The 14,360-nt window shown below is 34.9% G+C and overlaps 5 protein-coding genes across 10 annotated transcripts; 2 read left to right on the top strand and 3 right to left on the bottom strand.

The window, feature by feature from the left end:
* Nucleotides 1-949: 949 nt before the first annotated feature.
* Nucleotides 950-5,302, bottom strand: cdm (importin-13-like protein cdm). Of its 3 annotated transcripts, XM_036377055.2 has the most exons (12): nucleotides 5,174-5,302; nucleotides 4,839-5,109; nucleotides 4,589-4,756; nucleotides 4,387-4,536; nucleotides 4,144-4,322; nucleotides 3,381-4,068; nucleotides 2,731-3,330; nucleotides 2,459-2,662; nucleotides 2,259-2,396; nucleotides 2,105-2,197; nucleotides 1,551-2,017; nucleotides 950-1,492 (listed from the first exon to the last, which is right to left on the bottom strand). In XM_036377055.2, the coding sequence occupies exons 2-12, from the start codon at nucleotides 4,992-4,994 to the stop codon at nucleotides 1,408-1,410; spliced, it is 2,928 nt and encodes a 975-aa protein (XP_036232948.1). In that variant the 5' UTR covers nucleotides 4,995-5,109; nucleotides 5,174-5,302; the 3' UTR covers nucleotides 950-1,407. The 3 variants fall into 3 exon arrangements, with proteins under 3 accessions (XP_036232948.1, XP_069969003.1, XP_036232949.1); XM_070112902.1 differs by having other exon boundaries at nucleotides 4,839-5,294; XM_036377056.2 differs by lacking the exons at nucleotides 4,839-5,109; nucleotides 5,174-5,302 and having other exon boundaries at nucleotides 4,144-4,336; nucleotides 4,589-4,731.
* A 362-nt stretch (nucleotides 5,303-5,664) lies between these two features.
* On the top strand, nucleotides 5,665-7,457 carry AP-1mu (adaptor protein complex 1, mu subunit). Of its 3 annotated transcripts, none has more exons than XM_036377064.2 (4): nucleotides 5,665-5,798; nucleotides 5,851-6,076; nucleotides 6,140-6,794; nucleotides 6,873-7,457. In XM_036377064.2, the coding sequence occupies exons 2-4, from the start codon at nucleotides 5,910-5,912 to the stop codon at nucleotides 7,329-7,331; spliced, it is 1,281 nt and encodes a 426-aa protein (XP_036232957.1). In that variant the 5' UTR covers nucleotides 5,665-5,798; nucleotides 5,851-5,909; the 3' UTR covers nucleotides 7,332-7,457. The 3 variants fall into 3 exon arrangements, with proteins under 3 accessions (XP_036232957.1, XP_036232958.1, XP_014087880.1); XM_036377065.2 differs by having other exon boundaries at nucleotides 5,667-5,798; nucleotides 5,862-6,076; XM_014232405.3 differs by having other exon boundaries at nucleotides 5,669-6,076.
* Nucleotides 7,458-7,488: 31 nt separating this feature from the next.
* BckdhA (Branched chain keto acid dehydrogenase E1 subunit alpha) lies at nucleotides 7,489-9,648 on the bottom strand. Of its 2 annotated transcripts, XM_036377059.2 has the most exons (6): nucleotides 9,596-9,648; nucleotides 9,396-9,483; nucleotides 8,810-9,344; nucleotides 8,580-8,745; nucleotides 8,323-8,526; nucleotides 7,489-8,263 (listed from the first exon to the last, which is right to left on the bottom strand). In XM_036377059.2, coding segments are annotated over exons 1-6 (1,338 nt in total). In that variant the 5' UTR covers nucleotides 9,598-9,648; the 3' UTR covers nucleotides 7,489-7,920. The 2 variants fall into 2 exon arrangements, with proteins under 2 accessions (XP_036232952.2, XP_014087879.2); XM_014232404.3 differs by lacking the exon at nucleotides 9,596-9,648 and having other exon boundaries at nucleotides 9,396-9,589.
* Nucleotides 9,649-9,947: 299 nt separating this feature from the next.
* LOC106615967 (probable tRNA (uracil-O(2)-)-methyltransferase) lies at nucleotides 9,948-12,127 on the top strand. Its single transcript, XM_014232391.3, has 3 exons — nucleotides 9,948-10,488; nucleotides 10,548-10,858; nucleotides 10,921-12,127. Exons 1-3 carry the CDS (start codon nucleotides 10,134-10,136, stop codon nucleotides 12,010-12,012), a joined length of 1,758 nt encoding a protein of 585 aa, XP_014087866.2. The 5' UTR covers nucleotides 9,948-10,133; the 3' UTR covers nucleotides 12,013-12,127.
* Nucleotides 12,022-13,894, bottom strand: RnpS1 (RNA-binding protein S1). Its single transcript, XM_014232392.3, has 3 exons — nucleotides 13,741-13,894; nucleotides 13,489-13,662; nucleotides 12,022-13,431 (listed from the first exon to the last, which is right to left on the bottom strand). Coding segments are annotated over exons 1-3 (1,182 nt in total). The 5' UTR covers nucleotides 13,743-13,894; the 3' UTR covers nucleotides 12,022-12,425.
* Nucleotides 13,895-14,360: the final 466 nt, after the last annotated feature.

The following is a 14,360-nucleotide window of genomic DNA, read 5'->3' as shown; positions in this document are numbered from 1 at the left end:
TGAAGGAGGGCCCCATGTAAAGTGAAGAAGTCCATAACTACAAAATTTAATCCAGTATTTGCAGTGAACAATTTGGTAAAAATGTGGTCGAGAATTTATAAGGGTACCGATATACTCCGTAAAGTGAAAAAGCTCGCAATTTGCGAAGGGTAGATGCTTCATTTTAAACACGTGTCATCCACATGTGAGGGGATGGAAATTTGCTAGATGGATAGAGATAACATACAGAGCTACTATTTGATATTCTTAAACTGCGGAAATATATAAATTAAAACCTACTTATCTACATATGCAAATATCTATCCACGACACTCAAGCATATACTTTACCTTTAACTATCCAAGCAGTATACCGATTTTCTGGTTCAGAGTGACACTTGTTTCTCTTTATTTAAAGTTAATCGCTTTATTATTGGCAGGAATATAAAGGAAAATCATGCATTTACAATTATACGCAACTTTTATCTTTATTTCATAGCTATTCAGAGTAATGTAGATAAAATAATTTTAAGTGATACATAACATTTACTCGAAAAACGCTTATAATGATGAACATATGTGAAACTGTTAAAGAAATAAGTAGTCAGGAAATAGATTATGCTCATATTATTGATTAAAAGCATTTTTATGTTGTTATTGATTTGAAAAGAAATTTTCTAAATTGCTACTATCACATTTTTCACAATAACTCTCCATAAATTTATGTATTCCAGAGAAATCAGATTTATATGTACATAAACTGGGAACCTTGAACGGCACTCTCTTACAAAAACGTATACTGTTGACAATAGACAGACTTTAGCTACAAGTATAATAATTTATAACCCATGTCTTTTATTTATATCTTTCCTATAATTATATTCGGTGTTCTTATCTTGGAAAATACTCGAAAATTTCATATTTTCTTGTAAATTAACCATGTCCAAAAATTAATGGTAAACCTCAATTAGTTTGGTTTATTGTTTAGTTGTAATATATTATATTTTTAAGTTTTTTCCATAAATGAAACTTCTGCTTGTATAAAATAATTAATTTACTTATGAATTATGATATATTAAGTAATATGTAATAGGACTACAATTTTTCAAATTTTTTATTGAGCTGTTTTGTAATCATTTTCATAACAAAATATAAACTCAGTACTTATTTTAAAATATAATTTTATAAATCTAAAATCAAACAAATTAACTCGACTCATAGTAATCTCGCCTACCCAATTCAATAAAATTACGGCAAATACTAACACGGGAAAGCATAACAAATTTGCATGTCACTATTACATCAAACATCGACCGTTAGTGACTTTTCAATTTACGATTAACATAATTTGGCAAAAAGGAAATATGTACAGTCGTATATTTTATTATTTTTTAAATTAAATTTCTCTATTAGCGCTTATTTGAAGTTTCTACTGAAATTTATCTGTTAGGCCTCGCGATTTTACTGCGAAATCGCTGAGATGTTTTTGCAGCAAACGTCTGTTGACTTTTTCCCTAAAAGACAATTACGTTACAGCTCGTAATACAATCGTATTTCCTTCTTTATCCTTACCTTATAATCAATGTAACGAATTTAGATTTCTCAGCTTCGTCGACAAGTTGTGTGGGAAAGTTTGGTACATGCATAACTAACTTCAGCCAAGCAACTAATTCCGCTGGATATTTTTTATTGATTGCTATGAAAATATCAGCGAATTTTTCCACTTGCTGTCGGGGAGCGACACAACCAACACATAATACTGCAGTGCGAACAATCTCCTCGCCAGCATTAAGCACTGCTTGTGTCATACTCTGATAATTACGTGACTGCAGAATGAAATGCGACAGAAACTGCACACCAGTGCGTATAGGACCATTTTCTGGCAAGGTTGTTGCCTTCAACGCATAGTATATTAGCCTGTCAAATGCAATCGCTTTGTCATCTAGGGCTTGAGGCAACTTTTTAATGATCTGCATGAGGCATGCATAGAACACCTCAATTGTGTCGGCGATATTCGAGAAAGCGTTCTCCGGTGTGGACTATCGGTAGTAATGTATTTAATATAAAAATTAATATTCACGAAAAGTATACTTTAAATTTATATTGTATGGTGAAGTTTAACTCACTTCGAATAATTTAAAACTGTGAAGCACGAGTTCAACTAGAAGTTGTTGCATTAAAGACTTACATCCCTCGTCCTTATAGAATATTATAATAGCCTAAAAAATAAAAAATATATCAAATTTACTATTTTTTAACCTCAAATTGGAAACTAGTAACCGTTTTTGATATTTCCAAAGTTGGCGCGCAGCAACGCGTTTGGAAAATAGCGACAATAAAGCAACAGAGATCCTGTAACATAGGTCGAAAGCTGGATTTGAGGTTAACAATTGCATGTTGCAAAGCAGTACAAGCCGTCTAAATACATATATAGTCAATACATATTATATTAGTGTCATATTGCACCAATAATGATTTACCTCAAGCACATCTATTTCTTCCACCCAAAGTTCAGCGATTTGCCGAAATATAGGCATAGTTTTTTGCATTACAATCAACACGGGTTGCACGTTTTCTAGGTTTTCGATCTGATCGTCTTCATCCAAGTCCGTGTTGAGCGATGAAAATAATGTTGATATCATATTCAGTCGAAAAATGGTTCGTATCCTCGTTGCTGGCGTTTTCTTAAAAAAAAAAATGGAAAACCCAGATTGGAACAGTACCTAAATAGAATCACACTTTTCCTCCTTACACAATCATTTTGACAAATGGTCTGCAGCTCCTCGAAGCATGGGCCAACTATAATATCTAAATAGTTGGGTATATTAGTGGCTGGAAGCAAACTCATAAGTTTTCCAATGCTATACATTAAACGCACACAATCAGAATTTTTCATCTGGCCTGAGGTTAACGAAGTATGGCAAGCATTCAAAAGTGGTTCAGCGTATGGTTTCATTTGAAGTTGGCAATCACAGCAGAGCTCCTTAAGCCCTAAAGTAGCTTGAGCAGACATATTAGAATTCAGTCCTCGCACTAACAGTTCAATAGCGGGGGGTATATACGTCGGATTCTCTTTTAACCACTGGCAGTAAGAACCAACAGTCTCCAGGGCGGTGCCGAGCAACTTTTCATTCATTTTATTGTAAGGAATTTCGGATAGAACACGCATCAGCTTTGGAATCTGCTTTAATTCTTCTCCTGCAAAATGTTCTGCTACGGATTGGAATGAATAAATGCAAGCCTCAAGTTTGGTCCATTGTGTGGGATTATTTTGCAACTCAGCAATAGTCTCATCGAGTACTGTAGCCAGTATATCGAGTATATACTCATGTAAAACATCATAACAGTACATCTGAAAGGGTTTTTATAAATGATAATTCAATATGGTAGTACAATACTTACGAATGTATCTGATATGTCTTGACGATAGCAACGAAAACTTTCCAAATCATCTGATGTCCATTTCTCAATAGAATTGTCATCAGGTTGTTCTGATTTGCGAACTAATATTCGAGTCAAATGTGCATATAATGGTTTTATATATTCCCAACACTTCATGCGTTCCTCTTCATTGTGCATAGCAAACACCTCATCTTGTAACAAATACCAAAACCCCATAGCCATGCTGCTACATGACTCTTCTACTGGGTATATTCCCGGTTTATCTGTACATTGCAGAATCTCATTAACAAGACGACCATAGAGAACAGACAGCTCTGGGTCGGTAGTTGTTATTCCACTCAACAGAAGCTGTGAGTGCCTTTCAACGGCAGATACAAAGAGTGTGTAAATATTAACTACAATGTCTTCGTTGTTATTATCACGTTTCCATTCCATTTTGGTGATATCGCATAGCGAGTCTAAAAACATTCGGATCAATATAAATGCCGTTTTAGGATAGGAATGACAATCCGGTTGAATAATTATGCTAAGTAAGGTTTTTAGGCACGTTTCGGCTAATTCATTTTCATCAGCAGACATACATCCATCCCCATCTGAATCCTGAATACAAGGCCAGTAGCATTTGTTCGTCAATTTAAGCAATATTGCTGTAATATTCTGACAATTTTCAATGGAAAACCCGATATGTCTGCATAAAAAAGCAAAATTTTTATAGCAGGTCTTAAGCTGTAACTTTGAAAAATGAGTTAAAACATTTACTTACTTTACCCATGTACCAACACATTTAACAGCTCGAGTCATATTGCTAAAGCATTCGCTGTCCCATTCACGATCCAATTGCATTTTTAAATAAGCTTCTGTTGTCTCCATTACTAGTTGGGCGCGTTTCGCTACTTCTGCACGCAATGTCGTTCTTTTGACCGACGTGAAAATTGCTTGCATCTGTTTGAAAAGATCTTTAATGAAAATTAATGTGGCATATTATTTAAAAAATAGTGAACCCAACTTCTTCTGGTATAGCTTGAAGAACTTCCAACATTATCCATAATTGCATTTCTTTATTGACGTTTGGTATCTGCTCATTCTGAAAGGTGTTTATGACATCTTCTATAGCTGTTGACCATTCTCCAAGCATATGCACAATGAAAGCGCTGAGCTGTAGATCAGTATTATTACATTAAATATAAACACGTTTAAAATTAACTTACAGCAATGCACAATCGGTTAAGAACTAATTTAGGGCCACAAGCGAACTGTACAATTTTTTCTAAAATTTTTTGTTTCAGTTCATCGTGATTTTCCCGAGGTACCTCATGCCAATACTTCATTAGTTTAGAATGTAATGTAACGGCCCCAAAGAATTGGACTTCTTGACTCTAAAAATCAATTTCATATGTGAAAATTTATAATATTACTAATAGATAACGAGTAATTATTATAATTATACATATTTTTCACCTTGCCAAGTTCCATTAGCTGCCACGAAAATTGCCATGCTTGTGGACTTGTTTGTGCCTTAGTAAGCCAGTCATGTGTTATAGCTTGCTGTTGAGAAGTTGATCGATAAAAGACAACAACTGCCTCCTCCAAGCGCGAAATATCAATTGGTTCCATATTTTGGGTTAATCCAGTGCCACAAGTTAGTTACTTTAAGCGATATTATGGTTTGAGGAGTTTCTAATACACTTCTATAAGTAAAGGGTGGTGTCGCGAATACGTTCGCCCCTTCCTTATTACCAGGAATAGTTTTATATTGTGTTTTTATTACCCAAAGAGCAGTGATTTCTATTTACCTAATGAACTGATATTACAACTAAGACTTTATAGAATTCTAATAATATATTTATTATATGTATAAAGAACCACTTATAAGAAAATAAAGATAAAGCGGCCTTAATATTTATTGACACTACCAAGCAGAATATATATTTCTAATAAGAACGACCATTCACAATAAATGTGTGGTAGAAAACATGATGCCAGTCTGTAATAATTATACTACTTTATTTTTCAAAATTTTTAAAAGTTTTTTATTTAACAATAGTTAAAACTTTGTCACACCGCTTACATGTATATAAAAACATAATGCCTTTTTAATGGGTAACAACACGTACTACAATTTGAACCTGTCAGCAGTTCTATGCGCTTGAGATCTACGGAACTTGTTAGAAGGAGAAAGGAGAAGTTCACAGCATAATTTTTAAATATTGCTTATTATAAAATACCATATAAATAATATATAAAGAATATATCTCATAACATGGCAACGTATCGTTAAATATTAATGTCAAGCAGTTTGACAGATGATTGTCGTCATCAGTGCAAATTGTGTGGCACCATAAAGAAAAATTTAATATTTATTTAATTTGTATAAATGTTAAAAAGTTTTGTAAATTTGCTTTAAAGAATATAAGCAAGGTAAACTTAGGGCGAAACTGTTTTTTGTAACGTTTTGGTAATAAATTTCTAGCTTTTACATAGTTATATCGACGTTTTTATTTGTGGGTTATTGTAAAAAAAGATAGAATAATGTCCTCATCAGCAATATACGTGCTGGATGTCAAAGGTAAGGTATTAATATCACGTAATTATCGCGGGGATACAATGGATATGGCTGCCATTGACAAATTCATGCCACTATTAATGGAACGCGAAGAAGAGGGTCTGATAACCCCTATATTGCAGACTGCTGATCAGTAAGTACAATATAATTATTTGCTTAAATTATAATGAACTGAGTAATTTTAAAATTTATCCAGCACCTTTGCGTACATTAAGACGAACAACCTGTACATTGTTTCAACTACTCCGCGAAACAAGAATGTTAATATTGTATTGGTTTTTGTTTTTCTACATAAAATTGCACAAGTTTTTGTTGAGTATTTTAAAGAACTAGAAGAAGAGTCAATTCGCGATAATTTTGTAATTATTTATGAACTACTTGATGAGTTGATTGATTTTGGATACCCACAGACAACAGATTCGAAAATATTGCAAGAATACATTACACAAGAAGGACATAAATTGGAACTTCAACCCCGCCCACCTCTGGCGGTTACCAACGCTGTTTCTTGGCGCTCTGAAGGTATTAAATACCGTAAAAATGAAGTATTTCTTGATGTGATAGAATCAGTCAATCTTTTGGCCAACGCAAATGGGAATGTATTAAGAAGTGAAATAGTAGGAGCCATAAAAATGCGGGTGTACTTGTCTGGAATGCCTGAATTACGATTGGGATTGAATGATAAAGTATTATTTGAGAGCACCGGACGCGGCAAATCAAAGTCAGTTGAATTGGAAGATGTGAAATTTCATCAATGCGTACGTTTATCTCGATTTGAGAATGATCGTACTATATCATTTATTCCACCCGATGGTGAATTTGAATTGATGTCCTATCGGCTTAATACACATGTAAGTAGAACCATAATTCGACAAAAAAATTATGATGCAAATACTGATTGTCACCTTACATTATGTTTACACGAATAGGTAAAACCTTTGATTTGGATTGAATCTGTTATTGAACGTCACGTCCACTCCCGTGTTGAATACATGATAAAGGCCAAATCGCAATTTAAACGACGCTCTACTGCGAACAACGTAGAAATTGTCATTCCCGTTCCCGCAGATGCAGATTCTCCTAAATTTAAAACAACTATTGGTAGTTGTAAATATGCTCCAGAGCAAAACGCCATAATATGGACAATTAAATCCTTTCCTGGTGGTAAGGAGTATTTGATGCGTGCACATTTTGGACTGCCAAGTGTTGAAAGCGAAGACAATAATGAAGGAAAACCACCAATACAAGTTCGTTTTGAAATTCCTTACTTTACAACATCGGGCATACAAGTTCGGTATTTAAAAATAATTGAGAAGAGTGGCTATCAAGCGTTACCTTGGGTTCGCTATATAACACAAAACGGCGATTATCAACTTCGTACTAATTAAGATGTCAACGGAGAAAATAAATATACAAATACAACTGTAGTTTAAGCAAAGCGTATTGCACCCATTTTCTGTTTCCGCAAATCTGTCGAAATGTGTAATAAAAAAAAACCATTCCATTCAACAAAAGTTTGTTATGCACTGCTATTAAAAAACTTAGTTTTAAAATATTTTTTCGTAATTGTCTCTCACATTTAAAGCACCATATATCGTGCAATTTCCGACAGCGTAAATATTTTATTCTGTATGTACTTATATTTTTTAACAAATTAATCAAGATTTAATTTAAAACTTTTACAAACATGATATAATATATTATTACTCAATAATATAACGACGTTATATTTATTCCTATCTGTGGCAATGTGCTTTCGTTAACATGTAGGTAAGTTTTCGAATAATTTCTTAAAACTAATAAATGCATTTTGAGTATCACAAGCTATGACAAAGATATGCAACAACTGTTTCAACCAACCACCAAAGACCACTTTAACAAAATTGAAAACCATACGGCGTAAAACGTTTTATGTTATAGTAGAGAGGTTACTGAGAAGATAATAAACAAAGAAATTTGTAGTTCCCTAGTGAACCTTTACGCTTTAAAGTTCTTTACAGGATAGTGGTTCCTATGTGTATTTATGTGAGACTCCAATTCTTTCATTTGTTCCTGTAAATGTGAAGGTATTTCAGAGTAAACACCTTCGAACATTTCTTTCCAGTGAGGCTTAGGCTTTTTTTCTGATACTGTAATTTGTTTCAAAACTTTTTTCCGTACGTCTTTTACAAACTCTTTTTCTTCATTTTCATTAAACCATCCTTTGCGAACCATGTAGCTCTTTAGTTTGGATAAAGGATGCTCCTTTGAATTCCATACTTCGACTTCATCAGCAGGTCTATAAGCGGTGCTATCGTCTGATGTCGAATGGTGACCAACACTTTAAATTATAAAAAATAAAATTACATCAACAATTAAGGCATACAAATCATACTTTACCGGTATGCCATGGACTCAAAAACAACTGGTTTGTTTTCGCGAAGCACATATTCACGAGCAAATTTCATAGCGTTGTAAACGGCGAAGACGTCTGTTCCATCGACACGAATTGTTGCCATGCCATAACCATGAGAACGTGCTGCGATTCCATCTCCGTTATATTGTTCGTGAGAAGGAGTAGAAATTGCAAATCCATTGTTTCGGCTGAAAATATTTTATTAATTCAAGTGAAATCCACAAAATGTAGTTTAAAATACCAAAACATTATAACTGGACATTCCAGCGTTGCTGCAAAGTTAAAAGCAGCATGCGCATCACCTTCAGATGCTGCCCCTTCTCCGAAATAACACACAACACAAGCATCATTATTGGTACGTAACTTCATAGCATATGCTGCACCAACAGCTTGTGGCATTTGAGTTGCTAAGTAGTAAATATTAAAAATATATATTTTAGACATAGGTCTATCCTAGGAAAAAAAACATACCCAACGGGCTAGAGATGGTGACAAAATTCAATTCTTTGCTTCCATAATGTACTGGCATTTGTTTGCCACGGCCGTCATCATCACAGTTACCATAGCATTGATCTATGAATTGATCGATGCGAAAACCACGCCAAACTAATACTCCAGCCTCCCTGTATTGGCCATATATCAAATCACGCATTTCTAAAGCAGCTGCGCTTCCAATATGCGATGCTTCTTCGCCAAAATTCGTCATGTAGAATGATATGCGTCCCTGGCGTTGAGACTCGTATAGAATTTTGTCCATAGTGTTAAGTTGGACCATATCATTAAACATCTTTTGTACTATTTCCTTACTTAACTGGGGATCTTGCGAATCGTCGGCAATGTATCCGTCACTGTCCATGACCCGGTAAATAGGAATGGCGCCATAGTCAGTATGTTTAATCAATTTTAAATTTGAAACGAAGGGTGCTTTTGCACCAGGAAATTGTGATTTATCATCCGTTGAAGTAGAACTACCATATCTATTTTGAATGTTTGCATTATCTAGGGACTGTGTACAAAATATAATAGATTTTTTTCAGTAAATGACCTTCCGACTCACCATTGACCGCTTTGCCAATACACCATTACCAACACGAGCGAGGTGTTTTGACGTTGGTCGAATTAAGGACATAACGGAAGGTTGATTCCTAAATAACAATTATTAACGGATAATACGAAAATCAAACCGTACGAATCAGGGATAATCTCTGGTACGAATACACAAGGACGTAAATATGATAATATAGTGTTAACACTTACATAACAGCATGGTATAAGGCATAACCAGAGAACGTATATCATGGTATAACGCATAACCAGAGAACGTATATCATGATATCCGGAGCATGTGTTAGTTCACAATAGCAAACGAAATAGCAATGCTATTTTTAAACTTGAATAATAAAAAAACATAAACATATAGAAGTAGCTTAAGAGGATTATGCCAAATTTCTAATGCATTTAATACTGACATAGAATTTTAACGAATAGAGGATATTTTCATTAAATTTCTCTGGCAATATATTCGTGTGTAAACGAAGCCTATGTTAACAGTTCGTTCAGTATACTTATATACATATACATATATATATTTGGCGTTAACATGCTTATGTCCAAAACATGCGTTCTTAGCATTTTTGGTGAAAAATTAGCTCAAATTTATGATTTCTTAATGAATAATTGCGGAAGTAATCAATGAAGATTATTTTTATTGTATTCCGAAATTGGGGGGTTTATTTTTGGATGTATCCGCATAATGAATACCAGTATTAGTTCACCACACTAAAAGTACTTTGAAATGGAGTCTTTTATTACGGAAAAGCAATTTTGGACTGGAATTTTTTTATTGATTAGAAATTACAACGCTGTTAATAAAAGTATATTTGCTTGTGTAGTACAAAAAGTGTTACAAGTAAAAAAAGGAATTGTGCATTTCCTTAAAGTGGATGATACCCAAGTTTCTTGCGATATTTTTGAAATAGGCAAAATTGATGATGCTTCTGTTTCTGAAAAATCTGAAGCAGATCTAATACACGTACTTCGTAGTGTAGTGGAGAACAAAAATATAGAAGAGGAATGCGAGGGCTTTCTAATATTTTATAAATTTCTGACTAAAAAATTACAAAAAAATATTGAAGCTGTGGGTAAAATTGGTACGTAATTTACTTATTGTAATTTTGGACTATTGTCAAGTATACAAAACATTATTTAGATTTGCTAAATAAAACATATACATGCCGATTTAAGTTAAGTGAAGATTTGGATGATTATGCTGTTCAATTTGCTGACAACCACTTAACGGTTGACATACTCACTCAACGTGGTGTTGGAGATAAGAGTACGCGATGGTCAGATTTTATTCTGAAACCAAAACTGTTGAAGTGGAGTACAAACGCAGCTTTGGAAAATTTTTATTCAGTTGACGAAAAAAAGCATACGAAATCTTTGCAGTTGGTGGACTTAGAAGATTATAATAAACTTTACAAGTTGCTTAAGTCCAAATACGCTGAAAAGGCTTTGAATGTAAGAAAGTACACAATTCCTACAAAATATCAACACTTTTCACCTAGTAAATTTATTTATAGATCTGGAACAATGCACAAGAATCTACCGATCCTCTAAAATTCATTTATGAAGACGTAGCCATAGCTGCTTATTTAATTTGTCTATGGCAGCGTGTTGGTTCACCGATTGGTTTCGCCGATTTGGGATGTGGAAATGGCTTACTAGTACATTTACTCTCTGAGGAAGGTTTCAATGGTTGTGGTTATGATGTTCGACGACGTAAAATTTGGGGTTATTACTCAGACTCCACACGCTTAATTGAGCAAACAATTGAACCTTTAACGTTTAAGCTGCCAGAAAATGTAGACTGGCTGATTGGTAATCATTCTGATGAATTATCGCCATGGATACCCTTCTTAAGTGCTACTAGTAGCTATCAGATGCGTTACTTTCTACTTCCATGCTGTGCTTACGAATTTTCAGGTGCAAAGTTCCAACGTCGCAATACGGGTATAAGTATATATCAAGATTTTTACTCATATTTGAATATTATTTCACAAAATTGTGGTTTTATAACGTTAAAAGATAGATTAAAAATACCGAGTACAAAACGATTAGCTTTAGTTGGAATCGAACGTTCATATGAATCGAACTTTAATGAAAAGCAAATGCAACACATTGCAAAGTTTGTTAAAGAAGAGCGTACTAAATATGGAAACAACATTTCAATTGTTGATATAAAATTACGCGAATCACATGAAAAAGTTCGAAATTGTACACAAATAAATAAAACAATTATAGATGCCTTAATTTTAAAAATATTCCACCAGTTATTATCTCCTGGAAATAATACAATAAGAACAAGTAATGCTGAAAACGGTAAATGGCGGTCTGGTGTTCGCTTGCCTATGAGAGATATTGCTCAAAATCTAGCTAAAAGTGATTTGAAAAGTATCAAAGCTGAATGCGGTGGTATTAAAACCTTACTACGAAATAAACATGAAATATTTGAGTTTCATTGTGGAGACTTAATTGGAATAAGGAAACCAAAAGCTTTTGTATCTCAATCTCAAGGCAATCGCCAGACTATTAAAAAACGTTCCTGTTTTTTTCACGTGCATCACCCAGATGGATGTCCTTTATCGGCCGAAATATGTACATTCATTCATTAAAATATTGCCTTTTTAATTATGGTAACCCAATTTTATATTTGAATAAGTTTTTAATGTAAGTTTCTATTTCTGATTTAAAATATAAATTTTGGTTACACATTTAGAAATCATAAAATGCAGTTTTTACATTTCTTTTTTAAAGGTGTCTTAAGCCATTACGGTTTACAGATGATATATTTTACAACTTCGGATATTGAAGAAAAATAGTTGAATTTTAAAGGTGTATACTATAATTCAATACATTCACAATTCTGATTTTATATAGAACATCAAGTAGACGACTTTGACGTAAACTGCAAGTAGATAAATTTAAATAAAAACTTGAACAAGTTAGAAGTCAAGAAATTTGTTGTTGACTGCGTAGTGTGATCTTTAAAACTTGCACAGTAATTTGTTTATTTGTCCATTATCCGTTAACGAGAACTGTCCGAGCTATTGCTACGTCTGCGACGGCGAATTGGTGAACGGGAACGTCGCCGTGGTGAACGTCTACCACGCGGGGGTGAGCGCCTACCACGATTGTTGAATCTGTTGAATTGAGGCGGCGAACGCCATCTTCCTACCGGGCGCCGCATTATGGGTGAAGGACGTCTAGCAGGTGCACGTATTTTTGGTGTTAACACCGGTGACACAGTAACTTCTTGCCCATCAATTTGTCCTCCATCCATCTGCTTCATGGCAGCTTCACATTCCTCTGCTGTTGCATACTCAACGTATGCAATACCACGTCCAAATGAAGGGTGATAACGGTCGGTTGGGAATTCTACATTTTTCACCTCTCCGAAGCAACTGAATATCTCAACAACATGTTCTTTTGTAACGTTGCGGGTTAATCGACCAACATGTATTCGAGTGGGTTTTGGTGTAGTTGAGCGTGAGCGCGAGCGCTCACGTCGTTTTGTTGCAGGACTGCGTTCGCCTGAACTGCGTACACGACGCCGTGGAGAACGTGAACCCGAACGTGAACGACGTTCACGCTCGCGATCTTTAGAACGTTCACGTTTAATATTGGAAACGTCTCCAACTCCAACTCCACCGCCGCGATCATTTGATGTGCGTCGCACACGTTCCTTGGATCGGGAACGTGATCGTCGACGATCTCGTTCATTTCGCTCTCTGTCTCTATCTCGGTCGCGCTCATTACGATCGCGGTCACGTTCCCGTTCGCGTTCTTTAGAACGGGAATTATCTTTACGTGCCTTGCTAGTGTCTCTTGGAGATTTTGAACGACGCGGGGAATGAGACCCACTCTTTCGTGCTGTGTTTGAGTTACCTGCTCCGCCACGGCGTCTATTATTTACACTGCGATCAGAATCGGTTGAAGATGAAGTCGAAGACGATGATGAACCGCTAGAACTTGAAGAGCTTGAACGTGATCCTGACCCTGAAGTAGTTCTTGAAGAACTGCTATCTGACGAACTGATAATAAATAAAACCTTATTGTTTTGTTAATGTTTTGATCCGGAGGAGACTCACCTGCCGCTACTGTCGCTGCTAGATGATGCCGAACCTCGTCTCCTGCGGTCACGTTCTCGTCCACGGTTAGAATTCGATGACGAACTAACTTTTGGCTTAACATCTTTTGTCGACGATTCTTTTACATCCTTTCCCTCTTTTTCTACTCCGGCAGATGGCGAACGCTCATGAGCCCTATTTAATGAACGATATGTTACAAAGTAAATTGTTTAAAATAAATTAGAACTTAAACAAAAAACATTTTGTACTTACATGTTTATTGAAAAGTAAAAGTTAGATACGTTTTAGAACTGTTTCAGGAATAATTTACCGACGACTTAAAGTTTTCACTAAAATGGCTACAACCAAAGCTAATACTTCGCGTTTGTTTGACGTTTTGTTAACCGGTATAAGTGTGAAAAGGACGGCTATGGGTCTCATTTCGATTTCGAACACTTCATATAACATTGCCAGACAAGCAGTTTTTCGAATAATGGATATAAATTTTCTGAACAACGATAATCTGAACAAGATGTCGCTGAATTTAAATCCGTTTCAGTTTCTGATTTAATTTTATAATCATATTGGTTAATATATTAATTTATATGAAATTTAACTATTTATTTGATCTTATAAGCAGTACAAAGTTTTTGTGATTGAAAGCCGGCCTGGTGAGGGGTTGTGTGGATAAGAAGGAGGGCAGAGAAATAATCCCAGCGGTCAACTAAAGTTTCTAGGATCGAATGGAACCTACTCTTATAGGGAAAAGCCACCGTATGATGCGGTTAATCCTAAAAAGAATTTTATGAACACAATAAAATCTGGTAGTACTACCCTAATGGCTGATCACATACAATTTTAGCTTCAGATTTTTGCTTTGAAAGATAAGTTCG

This window comes from Bactrocera oleae, chromosome 2, assembly GCF_042242935.1.
Source record: "Bactrocera oleae isolate idBacOlea1 chromosome 2, idBacOlea1, whole genome shotgun sequence".
Lineage (NCBI taxonomy): Eukaryota > Metazoa > Arthropoda > Insecta > Diptera > Tephritidae > Bactrocera > Bactrocera oleae.
The sequence above is the reverse complement of the archived record's forward strand: the minus strand, read 5'-3'. Positions and strand labels throughout refer to the sequence as shown.

Excerpts from the sequence above, each read along its gene's own strand:
- cdm (XM_036377055.2), bottom strand. The coding sequence starts at position 4,994 with ATGGAACCAATTGATATTTCGCGCTTGGAGGAGGCAGTTGTTGTCTTT. Across the intron at positions 2,397-2,458 it reads AAGAAATAGATGTGCTTGAG|ACGGCTTGTACTGCTTTGCA; the intron begins GTAAATCATTAT and ends ATATGTATTTAG. Across the intron at positions 1,493-1,550 it reads TTCGTTACATTGATTATAAG|GGAAAAAGTCAACAGACGTT; the intron begins GTAAGGATAAAG and ends ATTGTCTTTTAG.
- AP-1mu (XM_036377064.2), top strand. The coding sequence starts at position 5,910 with ATGTCCTCATCAGCAATATACGTGCTGGATGTCAAAGGTAAGGTATTA. Across the intron at positions 6,077-6,139 it reads ATATTGCAGACTGCTGATCA|CACCTTTGCGTACATTAAGA; the intron begins GTAAGTACAATA and ends AAATTTATCCAG. Across the intron at positions 6,795-6,872 it reads CCTATCGGCTTAATACACAT|GTAAAACCTTTGATTTGGAT; the intron begins GTAAGTAGAACC and ends TTACACGAATAG.
- BckdhA (XM_036377059.2), bottom strand. Across the intron at positions 8,746-8,809 it reads CACCATCTCTAGCCCGTTGG|CAACTCAAATGCCACAAGCT; the intron begins GTATGTTTTTTT and ends TTTACTACTTAG. Across the intron at positions 8,264-8,322 it reads TTTGAGTCCATGGCATACCG|TGTTGGTCACCATTCGACAT; the intron begins GTAAAGTATGAT and ends TATAATTTAAAG.
- LOC106615967 (XM_014232391.3), top strand. The coding sequence starts at position 10,134 with ATGGAGTCTTTTATTACGGAAAAGCAATTTTGGACTGGAATTTTTTTA. Across the intron at positions 10,489-10,547 it reads TGAAGCTGTGGGTAAAATTG|ATTTGCTAAATAAAACATAT; the intron begins GTACGTAATTTA and ends AACATTATTTAG. Across the intron at positions 10,859-10,920 it reads ACGCTGAAAAGGCTTTGAAT|ATCTGGAACAATGCACAAGA; the intron begins GTAAGAAAGTAC and ends ATTTATTTATAG.
- RnpS1 (XM_014232392.3), bottom strand. Across the intron at positions 13,432-13,488 it reads AGCAGCGACAGTAGCGGCAG|TTCGTCAGATAGCAGTTCTT; the intron begins GTGAGTCTCCTC and ends ATTTATTATCAG.